This window comes from Melitaea cinxia, chromosome 29, assembly GCF_905220565.1.
Source record: "Melitaea cinxia chromosome 29, ilMelCinx1.1, whole genome shotgun sequence".
Taxonomy (NCBI): Eukaryota; Metazoa; Arthropoda; class Insecta; order Lepidoptera; family Nymphalidae; genus Melitaea; species Melitaea cinxia.
The window spans coordinates 282,528-299,076 of NC_059422.1; the positions used below are offsets into that span (position 1 = coordinate 282,528).

General features: G+C 34.1%; 1 protein-coding gene across 1 annotated transcript in view; it reads left to right on the forward strand.

Annotated features, from left to right (window-relative positions):
• The window catches only part of LOC123667676, a 74,007-nt gene extending 62,569 nt beyond the window's left edge, over positions 1-11,438 (forward strand). The window contains exons 5-9 of the mRNA XM_045601518.1: positions 1,175-1,255; positions 1,621-1,770; positions 8,896-9,043; positions 9,766-9,904; positions 10,796-11,438. Of these exons, the coding sequence (XP_045457474.1) occupies positions 1,175-1,255; positions 1,621-1,770; positions 8,896-9,043; positions 9,766-9,904; positions 10,796-10,992 (715 nt within the window). The 3' untranslated portion in view covers positions 10,993-11,438. The remainder of the gene's footprint in view (positions 1-1,174; positions 1,256-1,620; positions 1,771-8,895; positions 9,044-9,765; positions 9,905-10,795) is intronic.
• Positions 11,439-16,549: the final 5,111 nt, after the last annotated feature.

Here is a 16,549-nt window from a genome sequence, read left to right on the forward strand (position 1 = left end):
ATGGATAACACAGTTCCACTACCACATTGAAACTTAAAAAGGATACCGATGGCTGGATAACCATCTAACTGCTGGCTTTGAAATACACAGGCCGAAGACGGCAGCGTCTTCGGTGCGACAAAGCCAGCCCTAACCTAACCTAACCCGCCTACACAGCGTCGTGACTATGGGCAACATGAGTTCACGCCATTTTTGGCGCAAACTTGTGGAGGCCTATGTCCAGCGGTGGACTGCGAAAGGCTGAAGTGATGATGTGAGGATGATTAGTATTAGAAAATATTTAATCATGTATTTATATACAAAGCATGTCAATAATCTTTGGATGAACTTTAATAAACATACTTGGTTATGCGGAATAGTTTTAGATGCCTATTATTGACGCAAAACTAAAAACCTGCCCTGTGCCCAAGCTATTGATTCTATTTGATAGCTTTTCGCACTATAGATTTGAAATATAATAGTATATCTGTTTATGTATGTATGTATGTATTTGTACAGTATGTATATGAATTATTTGCTCGTGTATATAATATAACGATTGTCACTAACGTCACTTTATTTTTCTTCCTTTTTTTTCTTATGTGAAGTTTACTAATACTCAATTTTGCACACCCACAAACGTCTGCTCTTGTACGTCCTAAGGTTGGCTGGTAGAGAATGCTTTTAAGGTTAAGCCCGCCTTTGTACAATTTTTTAATGTATTGTGTAATAAAATAGTAATAAATCTATACAAATAAATAAAATTGAAGTTTCTATTTTCTTTAATGTATTGTGCCATAAATTAATAATAAATCTATACAAATAAATAAAATTGAAGTTTCTGTTTGTAATATTAAAATAACCGCTTTTTACTAAATGCATATGGATTTTTACACGGTATATATACCAGAATAATATTTTTACAATTTTTGTCTGTCTGTCTGTTTGTTCCGGCTAATCTCTGAAACGGCTGAACCGATTTTGACCGGACTTCCACTGGCAGATAGCTGATGTAATAAGAAATAACTTAGGTTACTTTTATTTTAGAAATTCATCAATTTTATAACTCTGCGAACTGAACAATAAGTTTTTTGTTAAATTTCACGCGGACGAAGTCGCGGGCACAGCTAGTAAATAATAAATAAATAGTATGTAGTATGCGTAATTATTTGGTTTTATGTGTTTTTTTTTGCAGTGTTTTGAACATAACGAGGTATATGGAGAGTCGCGCTCCTGAACCTATCCTCGGCGCTGTCGTCAAACAGAACGGCAAACAGTGAGTATCGTCGATAACACGCTAAAATTATCGATTTCAGTGATATAACCGTGATCAAATCAGACGTTATACCAAAGTTCGTTCGTTCTTCTATTTTGTTTTACAGTGGGACCTTTTAATTTAATTTTGATAAAAAAAATAATAATTTATTTCTATAATCTCTGGTACAAATCATCGCCGAGTCTTCCCAGTAAGTACAGATACACTTGTATTGGAAATGACTCGCTACCTCCCTTACGGATAACTAAGACTATAGTATATTGATAAACAGTAAAAAATAAGGTAACCTATTGAAGAAATCCTATTTTTTAAATTGGTTAAATAGTTGTTATTAATTGATTACTAAAGTCATATATTAATTTCAGAGTCTCCGGAGAAATCTCCGTCAGCCCCGGAACACCGCTGTCCATGGAGATATTCCTGGACAACGCCTCGATGCCCGTGTACGGTCTGCTGGTCAACTACATGCACGTCACTGACACCGGCAAACAGCAGGAAGCTATTATATTTAACGGGTAAGTGTCAACTGTGTTATCCGCCAACCCGCATTGGAGCAGCGTGGTGGATTAAGCTCTGATCCTTCTCCTACACGGGGAAAGAGGCCTATGCCCAGTAGTGGGATATGACAGGCTGAAGCGAGTAAGTGACATAGTTCCATTAGAACCTTTTCCAATCAACATGACATCAACAAACCTGCTTATATGTCATAGGGCATAACAGGAATTGTCTGTCTTTCTGTAAAGAACTCACTATAGTCGGCGCCACGGTTCGCTTAAACCGAATATAAAATTCATCATATCAAAAATTTCGATCTAGCGAATACATCGTTCCATAGCTTAATTGGCTAGAGCGCCGACACGGTCAGTCGGAGACGCGGGTTCGAATCCCGCTGGAGCGCTCAATTTTTGATATGATATTCAAAAATGTTTAGGAATTGTCTAGTTCAAAATCTGGCACAGCTAGACAAAAGATTTTGGGTAGAGCTCCTAAGGTGGGTCAGAGATACAGTCATCAAAGCGCTTGCGACGCTTCTAGTATTGTAGGTGTCTATAGCAAAATCAAAATCAAAACCAAAAATAGCTTTATTCAAATAGGCTCCAAGAGCACTTTCGAATCGTCATTTTACAAATTAAAACTTTAAAAATAAATTATTATTTTTGTTAAAGTGAAGCTACCGCCGATTCGGAATGTAGATTCTGCAGAGAAGAATCGGCAAGAAACTCCGCAGTTACTCTTTTGAAAAATAATATATAAACTGTGTTTTAGTACAAAATTAGAAACATGTTCCATGAAATACAGCGTCACTAAGTCCACACATCTTTATCAACTATGTAATCCTGCACCGAGTAATAAGCTTTATCTATTATTATTTTTTAATAAAAACTTTAAATTTATATTGAGACAATTCCAAAATGGTTTGTGGTATTTTATTATACATGCAAATACCGTGACCCAGAAAGCAACCGCTTGCCATCAGGAGGGCTGGCTGAGAGTTGGCTGGTTTGCTAATCTAGTACTGTAAAAAAAAATCTAAACTATTAGGTGACAGAATTCAAAAAGAGTTTCTCTTACAAAAAAACTAAGGCAAGGAGATTTACATTTATATTAATAACTAGATTCTGCCCGTGACTTCGTCCGCGTGGAATAATTTATTTGGGCTTACGCTAACTTTAATAATTTGCGAAACTTTAACTGTTTACGCGGCTAAGATCTAGACTAGGTAAAACCGAATTAGAAAAACCGAATTATGGGGTTTTTGGGTGTGGAGGGTGGAGGGTGTAGGGGAATCTATACAAGGTAACACTGTCACACCTCAAAACCCCATGGTTATGGAGATATCCATTTTTTTTTTTTTTTTTTTTTTTTTTTTTTTTTTTTTTTATTTATTGGAACCACAAACAAGTTTACAATAGACATTAACATTAAATGTAAGTATTACAATTTAAGTTATTGCAAACTCAACACTGATGGTCACATTGAACATAATCAAATTGCAAATGGTGAACCTGTCTTACAATTCATTGTTTCTATAATTGAATTTGATAAGTCTTAATCAAAATATATAATACATATGTACTCACATATAGATATAGACTATAAAATATATATACATATACATAATATATATATATACACCCACATACCTAAACATATACAAATACACTAATATAGTAGTTTTAAATATTCTTTTATATACATACATATTTTCTTCAACATAGGTATATTATGCGTGTAAGTGACTTGTGCGTTAAGGTTGTCCATTCAGAATATTAATAATCTGGCTCGTATATGCATCATTACAATTGGCAAAAATGTCTAATGTATAAAATTTACTATTATATGTATCAAACATTCGATTTAACGGGGAACGGATACCTGCATTCGTACGAGATCGCTTCACTGCAAAAAATTGGTAACGGCGGGATGGTCGCAAATGAGCGCGAGAAGGCACAGAATATCTAATTTTGCTTACAATGTCCATGCAATCATACTTATTATTACAAAGATCGTAAAGCAACATAGCTTCTAGTTGCAGTCGTCTAGATTTCAAGTCGAGCAGTTTGTAGTTCCTTAAAAGCGACTCATAAGGTATACGTTTACGACAATATTTGTAATTCATGTGACGTAAGAATTTTTTCTGTACCCTCTCTAAACTTTTCTCATATTTAATATATAATGGATTCCAGATAGCAACGGCATATTCAAGTTGCGGCCTTATTAAGGACTTAAAAAGATACACGAGTGTGGATGGTTGTCTAAATTCAGTAGAGGACCGCATGACAAAGTTGTACATTTGAAAGGCTTTATTAATAATGTTATCTATGTGAGCGTCAAAGTGCAGCTTGTTGTCTAACGTTACACCTAGGTCTCTTATATTTTGTACTTTAACAATATCTGTGTCACAGAGGGAATACGTGAAACTGCTTATCGTTTTTCTCTTAGTAAAGCTTATGCTTTTGCATTTATTGAGGCTAAGCTCCAATTTATTTTCATAGCAGTAGGTGGTGAATCTATCCAAATCTTCCTGAAGCAACTCGTGGTCTTGGTAAATGTTTATTTTTCGATATATTTTTAAATCATCAGCGTAAAGAAGAAATTTACTATTAGGGAAGCATTTGTTAATATCGTTTATGAAAATGACAAACAGTAACGGACCCAAGATAGATCCCTGAGGGACGCCTGAGCTCACACTTGATGTAGATGATTCATAACCACCAACCACCACCCTCTGTGTTCTATTAGAGATGTAAGATTTAAGCCACCTCCAAAGATTTCCTCTTATACCATTATAAGCAATTTTTTCCAGCAGTATACGATGGTCCACTCGATCAAACGCCTTGCGGAAATCAGTGTAGACACTATCGATTTGGGTGTTTGCATCAAGTCCATCAAATAAATCAGTTGTATAGGTCAACAGATTTGTTATAGTCGAGCGTCTTTTCACGAAACCGTGCTGCTGCTGTAGGATATTATTGTGCATGAAAGGATATATAGCATTGTGGACTAGTCTCTCAAAGACCTTAGAGAGAACCGGTAGAATGGATATAGGCCTATAGTTCTCTATATCACTTTTTGAACCACTCTTATATACAGGGACAATCCTAGCGCTTTTCCATATTTTTGGGAAAATACCATCAGTTACACATTTATTATAAAGATAGTGAAGAGGCTGATCAATCACTGTTGCAGTTTCCCTAAAGAAAATGGGAGGTATATTGTCAACTCCAGCACCCTTAGAGACATCAAGAGATTCTAATGACCTACGAATTTCTGTTTTAGATAAATTTACATCGTTAATAATAAAATTAGATGTATTTTCTGATAAACTAAAGTCACTAATGTCTAGACTATTGGGTACACAGGAAGGCTGATAGACTGAAAGAAAGAATTTGCTAAATAAATTACATGCATCATCGAGGTTACCGGCTTTTGATGTTTTATAATGTAAATTAATAGGAATATCTGTTGATCGTTTCCGATGATTTACATAGCTCCAAAAGTATTTTATGTTACCCTTTATACTAGTTTCTAATGAACTCATATATGTCTTGTAGCAGTTTTTAGACGCAATCTTAAATTCTTTCCTATAAACGGAGAAAATATTATAGTTTGAGTCATTATTAAATTTTTTCATCTTTATCCACGCTTTATTCTTTTTCTTAAACAACTGTATTAATTTGGAGGTGAACCAAACTGGGTAACCATTAGTTTTAATATTTTTTAATGGTGCGTTTTCCTGTATTATTATATATAATTTGTCGTAAAAACATGAAACAGCCTCTTCAATTTCTCTATTTTTAAAAAGATCACTCCAATTTATCATTGACAATTCCTGTTTAATTTTATCATAATTAGCCTTTTTAAAACAATATTTATAAAATGACCTACGCTGCAAATAATTGGAGTTGCTCGTGAATGGAACTGAAACCCAGAAGGGTGGATGGTGTTCGTCCGGCAACACTAATGAGTGAGGTACTGGCAACAAAACACAATCTAGAACGTTGGTAAAAAATAAATCCAGTGTTGTGTTATTACGATTCTTCAAAGTATTTATTTGATAGCAATTTGTAATCGTCATAAAGTTATTTATGCACCTATTTATTTGATTTAAGTTACCACTCCTCAGGTGTTGCTTATACGGCTCGCTATTTATCCAATTCAAACTAGGTGAATTAAAATCACCAACAATAAAAATATTCTCCACATTATTACCTTCATCCAATATTTTATTTTGCAAAGCATTAAAATAGTCATAATAAACCTGCTGGTTTTGTTTCGGCGGAATGTAAACAGCTCCTATATAACAATATTTGTTAGCTAGTTGTAGTTCAATAAAAACCTGATCTATGATGGAAGGGATGGGAGCGATCGGTGCGAGCGCGCAGCCCGCGCAGAGTGCCCGCCGCACTGCGATCAGTACGCCACCGCCATCGAGCCGACCGCTCGCCTCTCGATCACGATCCGCCCGAAATGTTAGATATCTATTGTCAATATACTCGCTATCCGAAATGTCTGTATGCAACCAAGTTTCGGTTAGTATTACGATATCATACGAATAGGCTAGTATGTTCATGAACAGTGTATGTAATTTGGTTCTAAGACCCCGGCAGTTCTGGTAATAAATAGAAATGTTATGAGTGTAAGCCATTGTTAATTAAACGTATAATAAGTGTCATAGTTGGTAGACATGCAATCAAGTCATAAATACATTTGAGTGATATTATTGTTTTACTCCAGAGCTGCCGTGCTGGAATGATTGATTGATAAAATATAGGCCAATTATATTGATAATTTATTATAAACGTACAGAACACACCACAAATAAAGTATAAATCAATATTTTTATATGTTTTATAAAATAAATATAATATATAGGTATTCATGCTCATACAAAGAATGAATTTGAAAGACACAAAAATAAAAATAAAAAACGGACAGAACACATTATAAATAAAATATAAATAAATATATTTTTTATATGTTTTATAAAATAGATGTAATATTTGGATATTCTTATTCATACACAGAATGAATTTGAAAGATACAAATATAAAAATAACAATTGTCACTACGACATCAGTACAAGAATACATCTTAATTAAATTAATCTCAAAACTACTTATTATTAAATTATTTAATTTTCTTGACGTCATGCTCATTCCGCACCGCAAAAATTGCCGAAGAATCTGTTTGTCGTACGAGTATCGTTCCATTTTTGATCCATACATACTTATATTTATGCTTAGCTGCAGCTTCACGACACATCCGAAACAATTGCTTATTTTTGACGGTGAGGTGTTCGTTTATAAATATGTTTTGCACAGTTCCGGATATGGATAGCTGGTCCGATTTCAACGCTCCAGCCAACTTCGCAGCAGTGATGAAATTGTTGCGAAGGATTTTGGTGGTAAATCTCACTATAATATTTTTAGGTTTAGAATTTTTCTTATCAAAATGAGGAACTCTATGAATTGATACAATACTTGAGGTGTCAATGGGATACTTGATAACACTTCCAATTTTTTCCAGGATAGCAATGAGGTTTTCATCCCGACGTTCAGGTAAGTTAGTGATTTCCACGTTATACAGCCGGGCCTGTTGCTCCATGGAATCCATCTTATATTGAAGTTCGCTTATTTGGCTGCTTATACCTGTATTTTCTTTAAATTTGATTTCGGCTTCAGTCAAGCGAGCATCAAAGGAATCCTGACGATCCGTGGCAAAACACAACGATGTCTCGATAGTGTCCAACCTGTCGTTAACGTGTTTAAATATTTTATTAAAAGACAATGAAATTTTCTCCATCTCTTGTTCTATAATAATTTGCATTGAGTTTTTTATTGTTGTAGCTATAGATGTATCCAACTCACTTTTCCATGCATTTAATTTTTCGTCAATTTTTTTCTCAATAATTTCCAACATCGCATCTTGATTATCATCGTAATTCTGTTTACGCTTTCGAAAGTTAACGTTGGCGTTTTCATTGCCACGAAGAGATTCTGCCAAATCAGGATTAGATGAGAACTTTATTTGCTGGGAAGTCGTCTGTGGCGGAGATCGTTGCATTTTAGATTTCTAAGTTGGCGGTAGTCACAATTAAATATCAGCTGATATAGGAGGTGGAGTTCGAGCGCCCGCCGTCACAGCACGTAGATACGATGCAGAAAGGCGTTTACACTTTATTCTTACACACAAGTATCACACTTATCACAAATTTGAAGGGGTCAGTTAGCATAAAATACTTATCACAACAACAGAAAGTTAGTACACATCCGTGTAGAACAGGTTCCAACCGACGAAATGAATCCATGGTTAAATTTTTGAGGTTAGAAGAAGAATTTAAAGCTATTATAATACCTTTGAGCTCATACTGTTTGCATTGTGTGACAAATCGACACTTTTAAACAAAATAACGCGTCAGACATAATATTCTAATAAAATTAGTAACATTGCGTGCTAGAATATAGGTTTAGAAATTCGAAAAATACCCAAAACCGAATCGGAGCACCCCACTGTCCACGTTGTCTTGGTCTGTCCTACCCCTAGAGTGTTTTTTTATGCCGCGGAGGCGCGGAGGGAGGACAGCTCACTCATGCTCCGTTCCGCAGCGGAGGCTAGTCGCCGACCAGCCTCGGCCGCTCCTCTACGCATTCGTTCGCGCGCTTTCGCACGCAAGGGTGGAAGGGCTGCACTTCCCACAGCGCCGGAGCCAAGCGTTCCTCTAACTTTCGAAATTCTTCTTCTGACCTCAAAACTTTAACCATGGATATCTCCATAACCATGGGGTTCTGAGGTGTGACAGTGGTACCAGGGGTAGCGTTCCCCACCCTCTCCCCCCTTTCCCCCACGGTCCCGAAATTCGGTTTTACCTAATCTAAAGCTTTACCGTTTACGCAGTGCACACAGCGGAAGCTTTCAAAAGGAAAAAAATCCCGATTTTGCAACATTCTTCATGGACACTCCGCTCTTATTGGTCCTTAGCGTGATTATGTATAGCCTATAGCCTTCCTCGATAAATGAACAATCTAACACTGAAAGAATTTTTCAAATCGAACCAGTAGTTCCTGAGATTAGCGCGTTCAAACAAACAAATTCTTCAGCTTTATAATATTAGTACTGATTAAATTTATAAATTCCAGCTGCGCAGTGGATCCATATTTATTCGACAACTTCGTGACCACCGACGGTAAGAATCTGACCGCCAAGTTCAGAGCGTTCAAGTTCCCGGACACATCCTACGTGCAGTTCAAGGGTACTGTCACAGTCTGCCTCGACAAGTGTCAAGGGGTAAGTTGGATTAATTTTAATCTCTTGATTAGTTACTACCGCATCCATTTTGATTATAGGTACTTTGACTAGACTTCTGGTCTGTATTGCCATGTTAGCTTCATTACCGTACCTCGGAGAGCACGTAAAGCTTTCAGTCCCGGTTCTTATCATGATGCGTTACTCATGCTAGGAAAGTTATTCCGAGGAAGAATGTACTAGATTGAAATTCATCAAGGAAGGGTAAGGATCCTACATGATGATTTAATTAACTTCAGACATAAATAGATAACAGATTCAAATAATTTATACCGAGCACTTTTAATTATAACAAGTTGATCTCACGTGACTAAACATTTATATTAGTTAAATATTTCTGAATACATTGTTATATTTGAATTAACTGCTCATGCAAATCATCATCAAAAGACATATCTTTTAGTTCTTCCATCTACTTCCACCCACATATCCATGTAAAAGACAGCGTTATTGTAACAATTGTCAGAAATCATGTTGGCATCATTCTAACAATTCTGATAATCGAGCAAAGAAGTCATCTTAACTGCCATCTTTTTTTGACGTTTTGCACAAATTGCATTCCAATCGTGCGACGCGTCGATGTCTTGTCACCTTGACCAAACTTCCGATTTCGTTCTGAATTGATGACTGTCTCAGATATAAATAATTATGTTTTCCAATTATCTTTTCTATACGAATGGTATCAGTAATATTAATGGTATTAGGTACAATGCTCGTCTGGAGTGACGGCGTACGGTCGGCGGCGGCGCGCGGTGGCCAGCAGAGCGGACGCGAACAAAGTGTACGAAGTGTCTCTGACCACCATCATCAAGGTGGAGCGAGCTGATGGGAATACGGAGGAAGGTATGGAGACTATACAAATTAAATTTAATCTCCGAAATATACGTACGCACACGATCTCCTTTGTAATCCGTGACGCCACGTTGACGCAACGGTGACACCCATGGATTGTACCTGTTGCGCTGGCGCTTGCGGGTTCGATCCCCGCACATGACAAACATTTGTATTGGTCATACAGGTGTTTACCGTGGTCTGGGTGTTTGTGCAGTCCTTGTGGGTCCCACCGTGCCTCGGAGAGCACGTTAAGCCGTCGGTACCGGTTGTTATCATGTACACCTGATAGCGATCGTTACTCATAGTAGGGAATATATCCGCCAACCCGCATTGGAGCAGTGTGATGGATTAAGCTCTGATCCTTCTCCTACATGGAGAAAGAGGCCTATGCCCAGTAGTGGGATATTACAGGCAGAAGCGTACACGATATTTGCCTTGTTAATTGTTAGTTATTATGAGTTTCCAATATTTTGGACTGTTGCATGAGACTCGGTAACAGCATCGTGAGTATAAACTATAGTTTTTGTAAATATCAAAAAAGATCATAAATTAGTGATGCTGTCAAAAGCTCTAACCATCATAGTCTAAACTGTAAAATCAATAACGGAAAGTAAAACGAAAAGTGAATCGATCACGTGGTTCTGTGGATCAAATTGCAATGCTTACTGACATGAACTACTCATGTTAGTAGCAGTAGGTATTGAAGCAAAACATTATAAAAAAATATGTGTGTATCAGAAGTTATTGTGAAAGTTCATTTACCTCAAAAATATTTAATTATTAAAAGGTTATTTGGACTTTTACAGACAATATAAATTGCTGAGTGTTTACTGAAATATATTGCTCAGTAATGTTGTGAGTATTTAACTTCTAAACATTTATAACAATTCCATCTTCCAGAGGATGACCTGATACTTTTGAACTTGAAAGGCGGCAACCAGCTCCTAGGAGACAAGGACGGTACCCCCGCAACAGTGTCCGAGACTCAAGACACCAAACTGATCTACGTAGACGAACTAGTTCAGAGTCTCGCCAACACACAGACACTCAGCTGTCTACTTCTAATTATTAGTTTAGTACTTAATTTTTACAAGTAGTTCATATCTAGGTTATGTTTAGAACCGTCCAAAGGTGACGTGATAAGGTACTTTCCCGGTTAACCATAGATTTCTGCTATTTTTTAGATTTTACAGTCTGTAATTTTAGTTATCTGTGAAATTATAATTACGTTTTAATCTGCCAAACTTTGAAAAATGTAGACTATAAATGTAATAAGTTTTTTTTTATATTTCAAAACAGATTCTTTTCGCTGATTGTCAAACGATAGTTTTTAAGTGAAGTGATTTTTAATTAATGTAAATTAAGTGCCTTTTTAACGTAGTATTACAATGCTAACGCATTTAAGTTCACTAGTCTTTAATAATATGTAATAATAAAAAACCATGTGAATATCTACCATTTCTCATCAAAACGATTAACAATAAGTGATGTACAATAACTTTAATTTAAAAAAAAAAACTTAAAAAAATAAATACCTTATGGGTAAACTTTATATTTTTTTACCTATGTAACAGAGTCACTCAATATTATTGTTGTTTAAATTAAAAATGATTTTGTATGACACATTCAAAATTCAATTACTAGTAAATTGAATTTCTTTTTTTTTTATAGAGTGAAAAGTATGCATATACCATATATGTATTTCTGTATTTCTTTGTATTTATATCATATAAAATAACATCTACTTTGTTACAAAGACTCCGACACGCGACTGGAATTTACTTCTTAAAAATGATTATCATTTTATTTAAAATTAAAATATCCCATTAAATCCTTCTGGGGGGGATTGGGGGTAGGTCGGCAACGCGCTTGCGATGCTTCTGGTGTTGCAGGCATAAGCTACGGTAATCGCTTACCATCAGATGAGCCGCACGTTTGTTTGCCGACCTAGTGACATAAAAAAATTAATCAAATTATAGTTAATTAAAACAATTTAAATCAAAACATACGTTAAAGCACTGCTTATTTTATTCATACCGCGCGCCTTATATCGTCTTAAAGAGTAAACTCCAAAATAGTCCTGGCTTTCTTACTTCATTTAAACGACAGCTGCATAGTTAGTCTGTGCAAATGTCAACGTTAACGAAACTAAAGACTCATTGGTTATTGTAATAACGGTGCTTCAGTAACAATCGCGTTTGTGAAATAACTATTTTAATAGAATAATTTTTAAGATTAATAAAAAATTAAAACCCCTAATAATTGAAGTTTTATTTTACGTAATAACTTTTAATTCTTATTTAATTAAGGTTCAAACTTATACTCTATGGAGAAATATATAGCGCCTATATGGAGAAAGAGGTATATGCCCTTAGTGTTACAGTCTGAAGCGTGCGAGTGAAACTATTTAATTTTTTAATATACTTGCTTCTTTTTAAACAACTTGCTTCTTTTTGCCACGGCAAACATCTGTATGACCAAAACAAATGTTTATCATGTGCGGGGATAGAACACGCAACCGCTAGCGCAACAGCCACAATGTGCTGTCACCGTTGCGCCAACCCGTCGTCAAGCAAGTTATATCGAAAGAGAAACGTGCTGTGCCCTACCTCTGACGACTACCTCTGAGACGTTACAGGCTGAATCATCATCATTGAATCGTCAAAAAAATATGTATATAGATATATTAGTATTTAGGTGAATTAAATGAAAATAAGAATGCTAAGATGAATGTGAGGATTGACGAGGAAAGATCGGATTAGAAATGATATTATAAGGGGATTGGTCCCGGTTGTTATCATCTACACCTAATAGCGATCGTTACTCATAGTAGGGAATATATCCGCCAACCCGCATTGGAGCAGCGTGGTGGATTAAGCTCTGATCCTTCCCCTACATGGGGAAAGAGGCCTATGCCCAGTAGTGGGATATTACAGGCTGAAGCGACATATGTGAAAGTTTGAAAGTAGCACCCGTGACGTAGAAAATGAGGAGCAATAGGTTAGCGTGGTATGGGCATGTAATGAGGAGGGATAAACAAGGAATTTCGAAGGACGAAGAGCGACCGGTAGACCAAAAAAGCGATAAATGGATTGTGTCAGTTAAATTATGAGAAAGAAAGGAGTGAGCGCTGAAGTGACGAATAATAGAGAGGAATGGAAGAGGAAAACATGTTGTGCCAACCCTACATAATAGGGACAAGGACAGGAATATGATGAAATGAAAATAAAAGCAGAAGATTTCAGTCTTTTAATAGAACCAGTATAGATAGATCTAGTAGAAACTAACACAGGACAGTACATACGAACGAAACACATCACAACTGTTCAATCTCAATTCCTATGATAACGGACAGACGTATACATGGAGGGATGAGGGTAGTGTACATATGTTATCAATCACTTTAATAATATCACTATTATTAATAATTATAATTTAAATAGTAATAGAACATTTTTGTGCTAAATTTAAAAAAAAAAGAATTACGCTACTAACGACATTTTAAGGTAGCTAATAAAGTGTCTGATAACCTATCAATAACTTTAATGTAAGAAAAAGGCAACTTTTGCTTTTACAACCTAAAAATATCTTACAGACAACCAATTCAAATATGTAAAACATGTCGGAAACTTTTTGTGAGATGTCGTTATGCATCAGATAGCTGCCTGCAACTGTGTCAGCGACCGGTAAGATTAGCTCAACAGATTTTATAAAATATCGTTACATGCTGATTTTATGCGAAAAAGTACACCAAAATAAATCAAGAAAATATAGTTATGGCAAATTTCTATATAAATTAATACTTTCAGTTACTATGATAACATATCCACATTACACTCATTTTGTACAATATCTAAAAGTCATACAGTAATTACAGAAAAATATATAATTACATCATATAAAGAATTAAATAAATTACACAAAAATCATCTTGTAAAAAATTTACACATTTATTAATTAAAACAAAAATTGTCATGTCTTACAAAAATCTCAGTTATCATTAAAATCTACTTGCAACTAAAATCTTTTTACAACTAAAACTCGCAAGAAATCATTAAACAACTACTGATTATGCAACTTATGTCAATTAAATACAAATTTTGACGTTTTAATTAATTTTTAAAATATAACAATGGTAATATACAAATAAGAAAGAATATAGTTTTTACACCTATAATTAAAATTACAATTAAAACAAGACATTCGTGCTTAAGCGAGTTTTTTTTTAACTGTGCGCCAAATGAAGGAACTTTTAGTTTATCAAAGACTTAATATATATAAAATGATTGTAATAAAATAAAATTATTCTTTGTTGAGTTGCAAAAGCAGTAATATTACGCAACAAAATATATTTTATGAGTATCTATTTCTCTAAAACAACACTTGAATTGAAGTTTTATGTTTTAAATTATACGTCATATATTTAGAGTTGCATTTACAGTCATGTATTTTAAATCTATATTTATTTATTTTTATTACTGCGTATGCAACTACCAAACAAGGTAAAAAATTTAGAATAATTTTATTTGATCATATTAAAAATATCGAGAATTATTACAACACTAATTCGAACCGATTACAATCACTAACGAACATCTAAACACTTAATACTTATTGTATTTACAAAATATATTGCTTCATTGGAAGAATTTTATGTTACGAAAGGCAAGAAATGCGAAAACAACTTCAGGTGTCCTAAAGTTTAGTGTAAAGAATTGTTTCAAAGAAATAAATTATATTTTAATACTTGTTTTTAGCATCACTAATCGATGTCTTTTCTACAACGAAGTATATAAATATAGTATAAATTAAGTTTATTGACGTCTAGCTCAATTCGTTCGATTCTGAACTTTGTCTCTTATGAATACGATAGAAAAATCGTTCTAATAATTCGTTAAAAGTACTTAATCTAACAAGTTTCCTTAATTTCTTTATGAGTTTATTAAAACAAAGAAACTGAGAAGCGAAGACTTTCGGCTTTTGAATTTTTAAGATTTATTTCACTTAACCTTACAACAATTAAATAAAAATATAATTGAATAAGTCAAGAAAATTTTTTACGGTTTTTATCTTGTACATAAATCACTTTTTTGTTGGCACATAGTTATAATAGCTAGGTTTCCGTTTTAGTTTTACATATAAATATAATACCGGACCTGGTCTTAGATAAATATAAAATATACTAATATATACTTTTTAATAAAACCTAAATAAAAATTCAAGTGGTAAACCATTATTTTATGGAGGATTAAGGTTGTGGAATGTTAATAATTGTGAATGTATTTAACTTTGGACAACAGAATATGTGTTGTTACATTTTTGTATACTATTCAGTCTGAAAAATCCCACATCTGGTCATAGACCTCTTTCGAAACAGCCATGTGAAATACAAGTAATTTTGAGTCATATGTAAGTGCAATTTGAGTTATCGTCGAGAATATCGTCGGTATAATCATCAGATGCTATAACTTCCTATGGACGGTTGGGGGAAGTATTCCATATTCAAAAATTATGATTAAACTATATCTTGAAATATTCTAAAAAATCTATTTGTTTAATAGTATATAAAATAATTTGTTCTTTATAAATATATATAAGATGGCAGTTTTTTTTTAAATAACGGACATCTCAATTTAACCGACGATATACTAAAATGGCAACTTACTGATTAATCAACTAAAAACTTTTCACAACTCAAATTAAGCTGCAACAAATCTCTGAACAACTGATTGAAAAAACTAATATGCTCAGTTTTCAGGCCATATTAATAAATAAATCTTAAGATCTAGCATGTATACACTGTAATATTATTAGGTTTTAGTATCACAATAGTGTTGTCCTTTTCAAACCTATTACATTTTTTCGATGTCGTTCACTCACGAGTTAGTTCTACAAAAGTTATGTTATTGCTGTGAAGTTTTTTTTTTATAAATAGGTCAGCTAACAAGCCGTATAGGTGAACATTATCACCTGATAGTAATATATAATTATAGACATCTGCAACACCAGAAGCATCGCAAGTGCATTGTCGACCCTACCCCCCATCCCCTCTACCCCAAGCTCTGGTCATCTTATCACCATAGGAACACAACACTGCCCAAAGCAGTATTATTTAGCTGTGAAGTTATTTCATTATTTTGAGTATTTTTTTATGATTTTAGAGAGCAATCGATTGAAATAAATTGATTTGAAGAGATATTTTTTTACAGTATATTTATTAAGTTCTTTTAATTTAGTCATCATTACATAATAATTACCTAATATTCAATCCATGGCATAGTTTATACTCTAAATCGAGAGAAATTATACATTTTTTTAACTCGACAAAGGTTTTTTTGAGATATATTAAAAAAACCAAGTAATCCGCTATATACACTTGAATTAATGAAATTCCTAATATAAAATCATTTGTAATTGGTCTGCATTCAAAATGCAAAACCAATTACAAATTTCATCGTGTTTTCCATAAGTTATTGTATACAGATGAACCAATTTTTATCAATTTTTGTAAGTATCTACAATTTGGTCCAACTTGGGAGATGGGGTAGTTTTTATCTCAATTATTGATCTCAATATATTTGTATTACAAATTAAATGTTTATTATACGATTTTAGTGTGTATTTATCGGCTAGTTCTATAAAATCCTAATAGAT